Source organism: Leguminivora glycinivorella, chromosome 4, assembly GCF_023078275.1.
Source record: "Leguminivora glycinivorella isolate SPB_JAAS2020 chromosome 4, LegGlyc_1.1, whole genome shotgun sequence".
NCBI lineage: Eukaryota > Metazoa > Arthropoda > Insecta > Lepidoptera > Tortricidae > Leguminivora > Leguminivora glycinivorella.
This window is the reverse complement of record NC_062974.1, coordinates 1,991,261-2,007,030: the sequence shown is the minus strand read 5'-3', so window position 1 is coordinate 2,007,030 and position 15,770 is coordinate 1,991,261. Positions and strand designations below refer to the sequence as shown.

At 40.3% G+C, this 15,770-nt stretch overlaps 1 protein-coding gene across 1 annotated transcript in view; it reads left to right on the top strand.

Moving 5' to 3' along the window:
- Positions 1 to 15,253, top strand: part of LOC125225873 (glucose-6-phosphate 1-epimerase) — a 60,173-nt gene extending 44,920 nt beyond the window's left edge. Inside the window, 7 exon segments of the mRNA XM_048129750.1 lie at positions 5,583 to 5,641; positions 7,977 to 8,045; positions 8,048 to 8,132; positions 10,208 to 10,388; positions 12,288 to 12,444; positions 13,121 to 13,272; positions 14,538 to 15,253. Of these exon segments, the coding sequence (XP_047985707.1) occupies positions 5,583 to 5,641; positions 7,977 to 8,045; positions 8,048 to 8,132; positions 10,208 to 10,388; positions 12,288 to 12,444; positions 13,121 to 13,272; positions 14,538 to 14,546 (712 nt within the window). The 3' untranslated portion in view covers positions 14,547 to 15,253.
- The last annotated feature ends 517 nt before the right edge of the window (positions 15,254 to 15,770 follow it).

The window sequence follows — 15,770 nt, the reverse complement described above, 5'->3', positions numbered from 1 at the left end:
ACGCTTGCCGCATTACCGCGTTGAACCGCGATGGATAACCTTTGCATCAGGAAGGTCCCAGAGCGAGGATCCAGACCCCTCTCCCTCAAGCGTCTTCCCACCTCCCCGAAAAACACTCTGGCCTCCGCACACCAGCAACCGGTAGTCTCCACTGCAAGCGGGATAAACAAATAGTTCGCAAGGATCGCGTACTTCTCCCGCTTGCGAGCTGCAGCTAACTCAGCCGCCGCCCGTGCCACTCTCGCGGTACGGCCAATATGCGAAGTGGCGAAAGTGCTGACACACGTTGCGTCCCAAACTAAACACCTTCCCCTCTCCCAAGGAACCAACGTCAACCCATCCGGTCTCTTCCCGTCAGAGCGACAGAGACCAGGAGGCTCCAGCACGCAAGGGACATTCGCAGACACCAACGCCCTCCGCACGATATCGTTAAGCGCGTGGTGCCGCGGGAACCTCCCCGCACACCGACAACAACTCAACGCGTGATGACCGTTGCTCTCCACCATAGTGCCGCAGATGCATATGTGAGGTTCACACACCGCACAGCCGAGGCGAAGAGCCACCGCAATCCGCGTCGAGTCGCTATCCAGTAGTGTGCCCAAGTGTGGTGACGGAAGTGCGTGTAGCCACGCTCCAGACTCAGGCTCCGACACTGAAAGAATCCTGGCTTTATCCACACCCTCCGCACTGTCCAATAAGCCCTCAAGCACCCGCTTAACCCCTACATCGTCCCACAAACGTTGAAGGTCCGGTCTTTCCGGCATCGCTGCGTCAGGGTTGAGAGTCAACCAAGCCTCCCTGGCATCCGCAGCAAAAGGAATGGAAACCTCGACACCATTAGGAGTTAAAATTTGAGTGACAAGGCCCACCACCCCCGCCGCCGACGCCAGAAAGGCCGGCAAACTCACATCCCGTGCTCGCCTCACGCCTAGTCCACCCGACCGAATAGGAAGGGAAGCCTGATCCCACTGGACTGCACTGAGAGAAACGTTTAACAACGACTCTACCGAATCCCTCAAAACGCCATCCAATGAGTCAATAAGCTCGGGAAAACGCCAAGTTGGTACGGTGCGCAGAAAATAGGTGATTCGGGGAACGCCAAAACAGGACCGTAACAGAGTTAGAGCCACATGCGCCGAAATATTCACCAACCTATTCCCCGCACACAAAAGAAGCTGTCTCCTTGCCTCGAAGGCCTCCGGGATTGCTTCCAAAAAAATGGATTTTAATTTACAGTACAGTAGCTATTTAAGCTTATACTTATTCATTTTATAGCTCTATGAAGGCCATGATGTCAATAATTTATGATTTATAATTGGTTGGTCCGTCTGTATTAGGGCTTGCATTCCGGAATTCCGGAATCTCGAAATTCCGGAATTTCGGTCAATTTTTCCGATATTACAGTTCCGGAATTGAAACACATAATCTCGAAAATTCCGGAATTGAAAAAATATGTATTTTTAGATGAAAACGTGTAATATCAGCCTGGTTATTTTACAAAATTACCACAGAATGTATAAGAAATATGTAAATTCATAATTTAGACACTGCTCGGACTCAGGACCCTATTTTATGGCCAAAGGGGCTAATTAGAGCGAGATAGTGTAATTTTAAATTTTAACCCACTAATATGATCTAACCATTGTCACTTTCTGGTTTTGCGAACTTAAATTCAGATGCAAATCGTAGTATTTGGTATTACATTCATTCACAAGCGTAACGTCGTAGTTACTTATACACTTTTCACAAAGACGTGTGCATATTTTACTAAACTGGTGGACTTTACTGCAACGTATGGAAAATCGTGGATATGAAAAGTATGCTTTATTTTTTACAAAAATTCAAGGTGTACATACATGTACCTAGGTATAAATCAGGAAATCTGACTTTTTGGGCCTCGAGTCTGATACAGGTAATTCAATATTTATTTTATTACATTTATATGAATAAGACGTTGTGCCATTGTTGTAAATTATTACTTTTTCATTATTTCGGTGGACAATCGATGCATATGCATTTAAAACCCTTGTTTTTATTAGATTAATTGATAAAACAATAATGTTGTCCTCGTCCATATTGCTGTAAATCCTCAAATATGAAATAAGTTCAGAAGGAAAACACTGTATTTGGGGTAGTTTTATTTAGTTCTTGTCTAAAATATGTAGTTTTTTTTATTACTGAATGATGTGTCAAATTCTATTAAATAATAATGCTAAATATATTTACTTTAATGTTAACTACTATCACAAAACTGGCACTAAAACCTCGTTTGTATCGTTTGATGTTGTTCGAAATACTTCGCAAGACCGATTTGACACAAAATGGACTCTCCTGTAAAATTACTAAAATGAAAATTGCAGTGTTATATGCCTTTCAGGTACGGAGGTATTGTCTTAAACGTCGATTAATAATAAATTTCAATTTAAAATTGTATTATTTCATCAGAAATCCACCAGAAAACAAAACAATAAAAAAATTGTTCAATTCCGGAACTAGTTCCGGAATTCCGGAATTGAAGTCCAATCTCGAAAACCAGTTCCGGAATTGAAAATCGTCCGATATTGCAAGCCCTAGTCTGTATTTATTATCAGTAATTGCTGAGTTGTGTCCAGGCTTCTCTATTTCCATTATTACTCGTCAAGTCGTCATCAATATTTGATCTTCTTGTCAATATTTGAGCCAGTGGTGGGCAAAGGGCAAAGTACGACCCGCGGAAGGATGATGATGATGGATCCCGCCGGCCATTGGTCCTTCAGAATAAAGTGTGATAGTTATGTCCAGCACTTTAGTAAGAATGCATTTTTGATGTACATCTGGCCCTCTAAAATTCCTTCAAATTTTGGCAAAATTTGGCCCAACTGAAAAAGTTTGCCCACCACTGTTCTAAGCTATGTATCCTAGATCGTACAGATGTAGTGCGAAAAGATTTGCCTTCGCATTGTTACGGAAACGTACGAACGTGTCATGCTATTTCAGTCAGTGTCAGTACAAGATGACTGAAATAGCATGACAAATAGGAACATTTCCGGAAAAATACGAAGGAAACCCTATTTGCACTACATCTGTACATGGTGGCTTGGCTTTTGGTTTCTACTTCGCCCTATCCTTGAAGTCGTTTTCGGACTCTTAACTCAGCATATCATTCTCCATCTTGTTTTCACTGCCTCTTTTATCGGGGATGAAAAGTCGCAGTGCTAAATTCCAAGCCAGTAATAGAATAGTCAAAATATTTGACCTTCAATCATATTTTAACTCGATCTTTTGTTCATTTATTTTACAAACAGGCTAAAGTCATCCGTTAAAGGCAACCATCATCTAGTGTATCAATAAGCCTGTACGTCAAAGGAGTGCTTGGCAGCTCTTCTTATTTCTCACTGAACGTTAGCGAGAGTTTGCCTCAGGGCCCTCAGGCCAGAACCAGTACAAATTCTAGAAAATTATGAGTACTAAAAGATTACACTAACGCGTTTGTCGTCGTATCTACGTTTTCATTTTAGTGGTAAAATCTGTTGAAAGAAAAAAGTCACATACTAGTAATGTTTAGTTAGGCCCCGTACATTTCACGGCACTTTTCTTTGGAACAGATTCTATCACGAGTCAGTCATTATGAGTCAAGTCCATTGATGCGGCCTGTGCTCTGGAATACTTACCTAAAAAAAAACCATTATGTTCATAACAGACCTTCGCGTCAGAAACCACAACTTCACATGAAATTTAAGAACAGCATCAAATATCTGCGCTTATATCACGTAGGTATTTCCTATTGACGGGGCTCGAACTCTGGACCATCGGCCACTTAGGCTACCGAGTACAGTAAGTCGTCAAAACTCAAAATTACTTGAACTAGGAGGCGATAAAGTGCAAGTGACGAGAACAACATCCGTTGTCACCGCTGTCCTCCCGACGCGGACTCCAAAATGTTTAAAATGGCATAAATAATTTATATCCAACTCGGCCGGGCCGTTTTTGCCGTCCTGTCCACTGATGCATTTATAATATAAGGGTGCTTTTTGCACTACGCGAGCCGTGATGGAATGCAACCGCTAAAATTGATCTTGTTTCGAGAAGTAATTCTTCGAGGGGTTGAATGCCTTGGTGATGTGCGTAGACGACGCAGGGTTACCAGACCCGGGCTAAATATATCTACGGGCCCCATTGCGCGTTCTATTTGCTTTCATAATATGCAACTATGCCAGATTGGTCGAGATAAAGATTTAGAGATGCAGATAAACATATTTTGATGTTATTTGTTCGCTATAACTTATCACTCTTACTTATCAGGCGACTAAACGCGGTATGGGTTTTGCTTTTAGTTACTTGTTGGGCATGTTAAATAGACTATAAAAAAAAAAAAAAATCACTTATTCATGTACCAAAAATAGCAGATATAAACAGGCCATAAACTATATTAACACAAAAATAGGACTATGAATCAATATGTCGGGCATTTTAGGTAAGATTTGCAAAATAAGGAAATTATATGTTTTAGGTCCTGGAAATCAGAATATTCTAGAGATAAAATCATGATGAGGACAAAAATATTTCCTTAGTTTTTCTTATAGTCAAAATCGGATGTCAAAGTCGTAATATATGCGTCTACGTCTATTTGTTTGGAGTGGCAAATGGTAAATCCAGTGAAAGAGAATTCTCTCTGAATAATATGTTTAAGTAATTTAATGCAGCAAACCTTTGATAAACCGTAAAAACAAAAATATCCTGGCTTTATCCTGCAAATCAGTTTATTTACCTGGCAACCCTTTAGTTTGCGGTTAGCCGTGGTCATGACTTCTGGCGTGTATTGTAATGGTTCGTGTTTTAGACTTATGTGAGCAATGCAGAGCAATGCGCTGCTCGATATAGACATGACGGGTCTTCGGATAGCCTATTAAAATTATTAACGCGTATGGTGTGACAGACATTATATCTAGATGTTTGGGGAAATGTCTATAATCTTATTTAGATACATATTTAAAACTAAAACTTGTATATTATATCGAGCTAATTTAATTTCTGACGAGCGAATACATATGTTAACGTACGAGTAAGAGGTAAGGGTGATAGGTACATAACATACGAGTATAATACACTTTCATTTTCGAGAAATAGACGAATAAAGTGGTTTATTGTTTTATTCCAAGGAAATCGGAAATAACTTTCGTTTTTTCCTTTGCGATTTTTTTTACTTCATATAACATTTTGTCTTTCTTTTGGCCTCAGAAATTCGTTGTTAAAATCTTTCGGTTTCCTCATGTTATGTTACCGTGTATAAAAAATGCATTAGCCTTAAGGTTTTTTATTTGTAACTTTATAATATTAAGGTATCATTTATTTATTGATGCCGTTGAGCCTTAACTGCGCAACATAACATAACGCCTTTCAATGCCTTTTGTAAAACAATCCTGTTTTTACTTTTAAACAAACTTTACGAAATGTCTTTATTTATTTCTTTGTTTTCCTTTGCAAACAGTTTTCATGGGGCTTCTTAAGAATTATTGTTAAAAATTGTTTTTTGAGGAGATTCTCGGGTTTCGTGTAATCCTTTCTGTTTTGACAATTGTTTGTAAAAGTTGTTTTTGTTTCAGTAAACAAGCAGTGTTCGATGGCAAGCGAGCGATACGAGGAGGGATACCTTTCGTGTTTCGTAAGTATTTTACTTGAATATTCTTTTTGACCAGAAAAATATGTAAAACTATTGAATGAGAAGGGTACCTATCTATATAGTATCTTTAAAATATATGTGCGAATAAAGCACGCAAATCGAACCGTCTGATGATGATGATTTGAAAAGAAGTGACCCGCCGTGTTTCTTGCCGGTCCCATAGTGGATACTCTCCTCCAACTGAAGGGGGACTGAAATCTTCTCGAGAATGAGGCGTAGCTTTATTTATTTGACGTTCTTAAGCGCATTGTAATAATATGCCTATTTAAAAAAATAAATTATCTTTGTCTGGGTAAGATATTAGATTTATTTGGCCACAAATAGACTTGTAGCGGTACAAAATAATATTCAGTGACACCTGTTGAAAACTCCTCAGGGAACTTAAGCAAATGACGTTGCCAATATCTATAAACTGCCCCAGAACCCGTTTCATAACTGACAACTGGTCTGGTACAAGCAAAGTATACATCTGATCTTGCAATACATATAATTATCACAAAATTCAAGCTCATTTTATATTGGCTAAATTTAACATTACTTGTCATGACACTGTAAACCTACAGGTGTTATACACATATAAGGATTATTGCAATTCATGAATTATTTATTCTAAATTTGGATTAAGCAATTAATGGTAGAATAGGGTAACTCGTAAGCGGTAGTCGTAAATGTCGATATAAATTATTGCTCACCGTAATAAGGTTCGTGTTGATATTTTACTGTCATTTATGATTATTAAATAATGTGTGTAAGGGTCAAGTTTTTTTTTTTTTAAATAATAATAACACTAGAAAGATGCTTACTGCTACAATTTCGCCAAACCAAAGTTTAACGGCGAGGTTATGCACTCTTATATTAAGTACTTATAACTATTCATTAACATGCACCATCAGTTATACAAAACTAACCACTAACAGTTGAATTAAATGAGCCTTTAATTTTTATGTAGATAATCACTACATAGAGCCATTTTATTAGTGTCCACAATCACATTTACTTATGCTTTTTCAATTTATATGTAATTCTATGTTCGAACCTACGCAGAGAAAAAAAATACCCAAGTTATTTTCCATCTAGATATAATTTCTAGTCCATCATGCTCTTAATACAGATGGGTCACTGTCAGGCCGTTTAAATTAGCCATTTTACTGACTCTTTTAGTAAACTCATTAGTAATAGGGCGTATAACGTTACGTACGTTTTGTATCTATACTTAGACTTTTAATATTATTATTATTTTTAATATTGGGGGACACCTTACACAGATCAACCTAGCCCCAATCTAAGCAAAGCTTGTACTATGGGTGAGGCGACGATATACATACTTATATAGATAAATACATACTTATATACATAGAAAACATCCATGACTCAGGAACAAATATCTGTGTTCATCACACAAATAAATGCCCTTACCGGGATTCAAACCCGGGACCGCGGCTTAGCAGGCAGGGTCACTACCAACTACGCCAGACTTACTACCATACCAACTTACCAACTCACTGATTTGAACTTTAATTATACCTAAAATTAACTCTAGATACGCTATGATTCATATATGTCAGTGATGTCAGTGTCAAGTCTAAAGTGACGTTTATCACACAAATAAATGCGCTTACCGGGATTCGAACCCGGGACCGCGGCGTAGCAGCACAGTAGCAGGCAGGGTCACTACGCGCTAGGCCAGGCCGGGGAAGTATATAATCGAACACTTAAAATAATATCTGTATTTCAAAGTTTATTGCATTGAATTCACTGCAAATGTAAAAAACTGGACTTCCACATATTTATTATAGCTATCGCATGTATTTATTGAATGCATGTACAATAATTATACGATTTTATTATTGGCTCCGTGCTTAAAAGTTTTTATTTGCAATAAGTAGGCGTTGACGTAATAGTAATGAGTTGGTACTTATTATACTTAACTATTGGATATTATCGCTGTTGAATATTGAATGCGCAGTATGTGTTGATAACCGTATTTTAATGTATGGTTAAGGCCATATAAAACTCGAGAATTTAAGCGCACTCGCAGGTCGCAGGAAATAATAATTTTTTTAGACATACCTAATTGTAAATAATTGTTTCATTTGACCATATTTTTTGTTGTCTGTTACACAAAAAGTGGCAACATCGTAGTGGCGTCCCGTTTTTTCACACATATTGATTTGAAAGAGATGAGACAGGTTCGAGTCCTGCCGGAGGTGTGAATTTTACCGTTTTCCCTTTAGTTAAAAATTATGTCCTGAACAGTCCTTAGCGAACATTCGGTTATCTGAAATTAGTCTAAAGCTCTGTTGTCTTCATATTACAGCACAATTCGGACAATGGGCGTTCGGGCCGCAGCACGGGTTCGCGCGGATAGCGCGCTGGCACCTAGAAAGGCGCCGGAACGGCTCCCCAGCGGAGACGTTGAAGCTGTCCTCTGCCTCATAGACGATGACTTTACGCGATCCATGTGGCACTTCCAGTGAGTATTCATGAAATTAGAACACTAACTTTTTATTTCACTAGATCCCAATCATGACCAACAGCACAAAAAGTAGGGTCGAGGTAGACGGGCAGGCAATTAACTATGCCGACGAGTATCTGTACCTAGGCCAATTAGTTTCCTTCAGCCAAAGACAGGACAAAGAAGTCGAAAGACGGATCCAAAACGCATGGAGAAGCTACTGGTCTATGAAGGAACTGATGAAGGGCGACCTTCCTCTGACCTTAAAACGGAAACTCGTCGACATGTGCATCCTGCCTGTCCTAACCTACAGTGCTCAAACCTGGTCACTCACCGAGGCGCAAAAGACCAAATTGAAGGTTTGCCAAAGAGCTATGGAGCGCAGCATCCTAGGAGTAAAACGGACTGATCGAATCCGCAACTCTACGCTGCGCTCCAAAACAGGCATTACTGATGTTGGGGTTAAGACCGCCATGCTTAAATGGGACTGGGCCGGCCATGTCTGTCGCATGCACCCACAGAGGTGGGCAAAAATTTCCACGATTTGTGTGCCGCAAGACGGGCGAGGATCTGGCAGACCCAGGCGGAGATGGCGGGATGACCTAAACGCATATCATGACGACTGGCCAGAGATTGCTCAAGACCGTGACGGATGGAGATCCATGGGGGAGGCCTTTGCCCATCAGTGGGACACAAGATAGGGTATTAATATATATAATATAAAATAGATCCCGCCTTTTACATCAGAACCGACGCCGAAGCGAGCGCAAGCCAAACCGCTGTCACGCTGTCAAACGCTAAGCATTGACACTCCGCACGCACTTCCAGTAAGTATCAACCGCATTATGTATTGTTGTTATTAGAGTGTAGTAGTTCTACAGACATTTAAGGTGGAGGTCGAGCTCTGTCTCATGGACGACGACTTTACACTGCATAGACGGTTTTGTTTAGATAGCGCACTGGCACCTAGAAAAGGTGTCGGAAAAAATCCCCAGAAGTTGCCCTTTGCCTCATAGACGACGATTTTACGCACTCCATATGGCTCTTCCAGTGAGTACCAATAGCAATAACATTAGCTCTTAACAGTTACTTGACTATTTGAACGAGATGCATTAGTCGTACAAACATCTCATCTCAGTCGAAGGAGATAAAACTCTATCTGAGCATTTCTTATTTTTTTGCCACTTTTAAAAAATGTGACATTTTGAAGAAAAAAAAAACGCAATTTCTACTCAGAATCATTAGCTTTTTCAATCCTAGCAGTTAAAAAAATTGTCCCATACCATTTTTTCTTATTTTGTTACCATTTTCCATACATGTTGTGTGGAGTAACAAAAGAGGAAAGTAACAAAAATGTATGGAAATTCTGGGACACTTTTTGTCTCTCAGTGAGATTTAAAGTACTCGTGATTCTGAGTACAATTGACCTAAAATTCCCTAAAAAAATCAAAATAAAAAAAAAATGGCAAAAAATAAGAAATGCTCATCTCATGTGGACGACGACATTACACTGCATAGACGGTTTTGTATGGATAGTGCGCTGGCACTTAGAAAGGCCCTGGAAATGCAATCAATTCTATCTCTATCGCTCTTGTGTATTGGCGCGACAGAGCCAGCCTGCATTTCTGCGGCGTTTGGCGTCGCTTTCGATTCTTGACACGTCGAAAGGTGACCCCTAGTTCCTCCAAGTCGCTCCTGGATAGGCTTAATTTAAAATACAACAGGCGCGACGGCTAAAATAAAACTAATTAGTCCGTCAGTTAGATTACCAAAGAATTTTAGACACGTATTTTTTCTTTTTTCTCGCAAACGAAAAATTACGACGGTACAGTGCGTTGAAGTTTCGCGTGACGTCACGCCTAGGTACAATTCATATTTAGAAGTGACGTCACAAGCCCCCACTCCGGAACTTAGATGCTCTATATCTTTGTATTTTTTCAATAATTAGAAAAAGCGAAAATGTGTGCTCAGTATTTTTGGACGATCTAACTGACGGACTAAACAGAATGCTATTTTTTTTGTAGTCGTCCCTATTGAAGATGAGTTTAGGTCGAATAAATGACACATTTTATATGATCGTAAAACATTTGCAGGTTCAGACTGACGTACCGACTGATCCTCCGCGAGAAGGAGCTTCACTTCAACATCGGCGTGTACAACCCCAGCAAGGAGCTGACCTTCAGCTGCCAGCTCCTCCTGCACACCTACTTCAAGGTGCCCGACGTGAGGCGCTGCCAGATCACCGGCATGCACGGGTGCATGTTCATTGACAAGGTGAGTCACTGGCCCCGCTCTCACTGTGGCGAGTGTAACAGCAAGGAGCTCACGTTCAGATGCCAGCTTCTCTACACAAGTTGCCATTGCCACTGCTGCAACTACCGGCATGTACTGAAGATACAAACATCTGAAAATCAGGATATTCTCATTGACTGATATACTAACTGACTCATCTAGCAATATAAAACCTTCGACTTCCAGATAACTTATCTCAAATTTGTTTTATTCAAACTGTGAATTTTGAAACTTTTGAACTTTAGATCATCTTTTTAGGGTTCCGTAGTCAACTAGGAACCCTTATAGTTTCGCCATGTCTGTCTGTCCGTCCGTCCGTCCGTCCGTCCGTCCGCGGATAATCTCAGTAACCGTTAGCACTAGAAAGCTGAAATTTGATATCAATATGTATATCAATCACGCCAACAAAGTGCAAAAATAAAAAATGGAAAAAAATGTTTTATTAGGGTACATGTAAAGTGGGGGCTGATATTTTTTTTTCATTCTAACCCCAACGTGTGATATATTGTTGGATAGGTATTTAAAAATGAATAAGGGTTTACTAAGATCGTTTTTTGATAATATTAATATTTTCGGAAATAATCGCTCTTAAAGGAAAAATATAAGATGCATCCTTGCGTGTGTACTCAACTACTGCGTGTGTAATTTTGTTAACTATTTTTACTTAAATTTAACCATCTAGTAATGTAGGAAACTCTAGGCCTAGATTTATATATATTTTTGTAAACCGTACTTTGTAAAAGGCTGTTTGATTTCTAAATAAATTAAAAAAAAAAGTGCGTCCCCCCCTCTAACTTTTGAACCATATGTTTAAAAAATATGAAAAAAATCACAAAAGTAGAACTTTATAAAGACTTTCTAGGAAAATTGTTTTGAACTTGATAGGTTCAGTAGTTTTTGAGAAAAATACGGAAAACTACGGAACCCTACACTGAGCGTGGTCCGACACTCTCTTGGCCGGTTTTTTTAAAATTATAAATGGGTTTACTCTTGGCCACAGACTAGCCAAAGGCGAAGACGTGACCTACGATGGAGTGAGCTCGCCCAGAAGATGCCTGTTCACCCTTGATTTAGGTCTTGGTTCACTAATTGTTTTTTCGACTTTATAAACCTCTTTTCTCCCCATAATTTAATATAAACCTACTACGTACTTTAAAAATGCTTAAAGAACATTATCTATTTCTCCCTTAGTGTTCGTATTGCTATATTTACTTTGTGGTTGGTATGATTGCTGTATATTTTTGGTTTGATACTATATATCTGGCTGGTTGTCTATTACTATTTAAGTATGTTTATGTAAGTCTATTTATATTCTCTTATATGTGTATGTTTATTCAATTTGTATATTGGACATTAGAATAATTATGATTTTTTTATTTCGAAGCACCTATTCTTTTTGATTATGTTTGTTATTTCCGCTACCCAAAGGTTGTCTGGTAGAGATCGCTCTTTAGCGATAAGACCGCCTGTTGTCTGCCTCTATTTATAATCATTTGTTTTGTCTCCACTGTATCTTATGCTGAGGTGTGCCAATAAAGAGTATTCTATCTATCTATCTACTTCCAATATCATCAATATGGGTATCAGACTTTACAATATACTGCATGATGACATAAAGCAAGCTTCTAGCGATGCAATATTTGTCCGCAAACTAAAATCCATCCTACTTGAAATGGCTTGCTATACTTTGGATGAGTTCCTTGATACCTACGGGTCATTGACTGGATCGTGTACCTACTAATGTAATATGTGTGTCTGCATTACTTAGAATACCCAATGTGAAATGTGATTTTTTTTTCTAAATAATCATTGTATGTAAATAATTGACGTGTAAATGTGAATATTTTACCAATAAACATCTATATCTATATCTATATCCAGACGCGGGAAGGCACAGTCTACCAAGAAACCCGAGAAGTGGTGACCATCAACGAATGGACGGACCGTATCTACCAGAACACTATGCAGGAGCACATCATCACCAACGTGGTCAGCGGACGCAAGATGCGGATACAGAAATACAACTTCCCTGACACCGGTTAGTAATATACACCGTGTTGCACGTTTGCGTCCGTGGCCCGCAAGTGGCCTCGCCGGAAAATCAGCGCTGACTCTATGGTTAGCATTATGCTGAGGCGGGACCATTTCGTGGTAATCAATATCAATGTTTTTAACTGTTAATGTGTATGTATTGTTTGTTTACCATGAATAATGCTTTGTATTGAGATACAATACAACCTACCTGAATATCCTGGTAGCCTAGCGGTAAGTACGTGCGACTTTCGTTCCGGAGGTCGCGGGTTCGAACCCCGGCTCGCACCAATGAGTTTTTCGGAATTTATGTGCGAAATCTCATTTGATATTTGCCAGTCGCTTTTCGGTGAAGGAAAACATCGTGAGAAAACCGGACAAATCCAATAACGTAGGCCTTTACCCTTCGGGTTGGAAGGTCAGATGGCAGTCGCTTTCGTAAAAACTAGTACCTACCCTACGCTAAATCATGGGATTAGTTGTCAAAGCGGACCCCAGGCTCCCATGAGCTGTAGCAAATGCCGGGATAACATATGTTCCGAAAAACACATTGGTACGAGCCGGGGTTCGAACCCGCGACCTCCGGATCGAAAGTCGCACGCTCTTACCACTAGGCTACCAGCTCTTCTGCTACTATATGCATTTTTTATTTCATAATGATGATTTGTATCGTAATTCTCCAGTGATCTGGAACCCCTGGGCGGAGTACGCTAAAGAGATTCCCGACTTCGGCGACGACGAGTTCCCCAACATGGTGTGCGTCGAGGCAGCGCGAGTCGCCGCTCCTATTGTTCTGTTGCCTGGAACTGCTTTCGAAGCCTCGCAGATACTACAGGTACATTAATGATACAGAGTGAGACAACGATACACATCTGTATAGTGTCGTCCCTCTCGCACATCTGAGACTGGCGAAGAGTTTCCCAACATGGTGTGCGTCGAGACAGCGAGAGTCGCCGCTCCTATTGTTCTATTGCCTGGAACTGCTTTCGAAGCCTCGCAGATACTACAGGTACATTAATGATACAGAGTGAGACAACGATACAATCTGTATAGTGTCGTCCCTCTCGCACATCTGAGACTGGCGAAGAGTTTCCCAACATGGTGTGCGTCGAGACAGCGAGAGTCGCCGCTCCTATTGTTCTACTGCCTGGAACTGCTTTCGAAGCCTCGCAGATACTACAGGTACATTAATGATACAGAGTGAGACAACGATACGCATCTGTATAGTGTCGTCCCTCTCGCACATCTGAGACTGGCGAAGAGTTCCCCAACATGGTGTACGTCGAGGCAGCGAGAGTCGCCGCTCCTATTGTTCTTCTACTCGGGACTGCTTTCGAAGCCTCGCAGATACTACAAATATAGGACAGAGAGAGATAGCACTCTACATAAAGGTATAGTGGCATCCCGCTCGCACACCAAGGCTACAACTTGTATAATGACGAATTGACGACCGGTCTGGCTCAGTCGGTAGTGACCCTACCTGCTGAGCCGCGGTCCCAGGTTCGAATCCCGGTAAGGGCATTTATTTGTGTGATGAGCACACTCATATTTGTTCCTGAGTCATGGATGTTTTCTATGTATATAAGTATGTATTTATCTATTTAAGTATGTATATCGTCGCTTAGCACCCATAGTACAAGCTTTGCTTAGTTTGGGGCTAAGTTGATCTGTGTAAGGTGTCCCCAATATTTATTTATTTATTAAAAATGTTGCCTCGGTGCGCGGTGGGCGTTGACACTTTTGTTTGTCTTTTCCTGTCTGGAGCAATGGTGTTCTGGACCTGGACATTTGAGAGGCGTGCTTCGCGCAGCCAAACATTTTTACTTATTATTTAATATTCCAATGAAGCCACCGCCACACATAAAGCGTTTTGATAGCGTAGCGTTAGCGGAGCAGAATGCGCGCGCATTCCGCTCGCAATTCGCGCTTGTTAGTTCCCGCCGATGTTCGCTGGGCGCACCGCTATCATTGCCCTCCGCTAACGCTACGCTCTCAAAACTCGCATGTGTGGCCGATCTTTTATGCTTAACCTTAACCATATCGTATGTATAGTAAGAAATGTAAGAAGCCTGTGTTTGATAGTACATGTATACTTTGCAGGTGATGTAAGCAGATGGCGCTCTCGTCGCCTACAGCCGTCCAGCGCTCGTCAATTACGGACCCGACAATACACAACACATTCCTCGCCTATTCACGGTTACCTTTTCAACGTCCTACTTCAGTCTATATCTGCACTTTTCAAGCAGTGGAACTAGCAGGAACATGAAAAAACTCATATTTTTTAGACACCGAAGATATAATAGTATGTACCTAAGTACTATTATTTTTTCGGTGTCTAAAAAATACGAATTTTTTCATGTTCCTGCTAGTTCCACTCAAGTCAAGGTATTAAATACGTAAACATGCGGACAACGTGCCAAGAACATGTATTCACAACCTTAACGTGTAAGCAATAATGTCGTGTATACATATTTTTAGCACTTTGTTTGCATCTATATTTAGTACACTTCCTACAAAACCGAAATTTAACAGCAGTTCAGGGTCGAATCGTGTTGCCCCTTTCTAATGTATGGCACCGTCCCTTTTTTCCCCTGTCAAAAGTCATGTGATCAATGCGAGCCGAATGATGCCGGAATCGCCCGATCGGGAAAGTGTCCAACAAATGAGCAGTTCCCGAATACTTTGTGTACACAAGGAGTGTCGCATGCGCGTTGCTAACCCATTAGAAACTTGTAAACACAGCAAAAAGGAGTGTACAAGTTCCAAGGAGGGTTCGGGTTGCCGACAACTCAAAGGACAACAGACGGAACAAATTAGTTCCGTAGGTCCTTCCGTCACCAGCACACCGGACCCTCGTTGAGCTCTGGCAAGCCTTACTCACCGGCAGGAACACAACACTATGAGTAGTGTCTAGTGCTATTTGGCCGCGGTCTTCTGTAAGGCGGAGGTACTCCCCTAGTTGGGCTCTGCTTCTCTTTCTTGTAAACTCATTAGATACAAAACAGTTTAACAGGTAACCGTTGGACGTTCTTGGTTAAGATAAAATATTTTTATCCTGTCTTGTCATTTGACTCGTGAATACAAAAGTAATGTATAATGTCATTCCATGTGTACAATAAACAATAACTAATGTAGTGTTTAATATATAATGTATGACAACATTGACAACCATCGCTATAGTAGTGGTGTAACTAATTATAACTCTTTGTATTTTTTTTCAATATACAATACAAAATAAATTGCTCATAAATTTTACAGCTAGATGTAATTTTACATCATTTTTCAATTAAATAATTACCAAAACTGATTTGTTTAAAATGATAAAGTCATGAC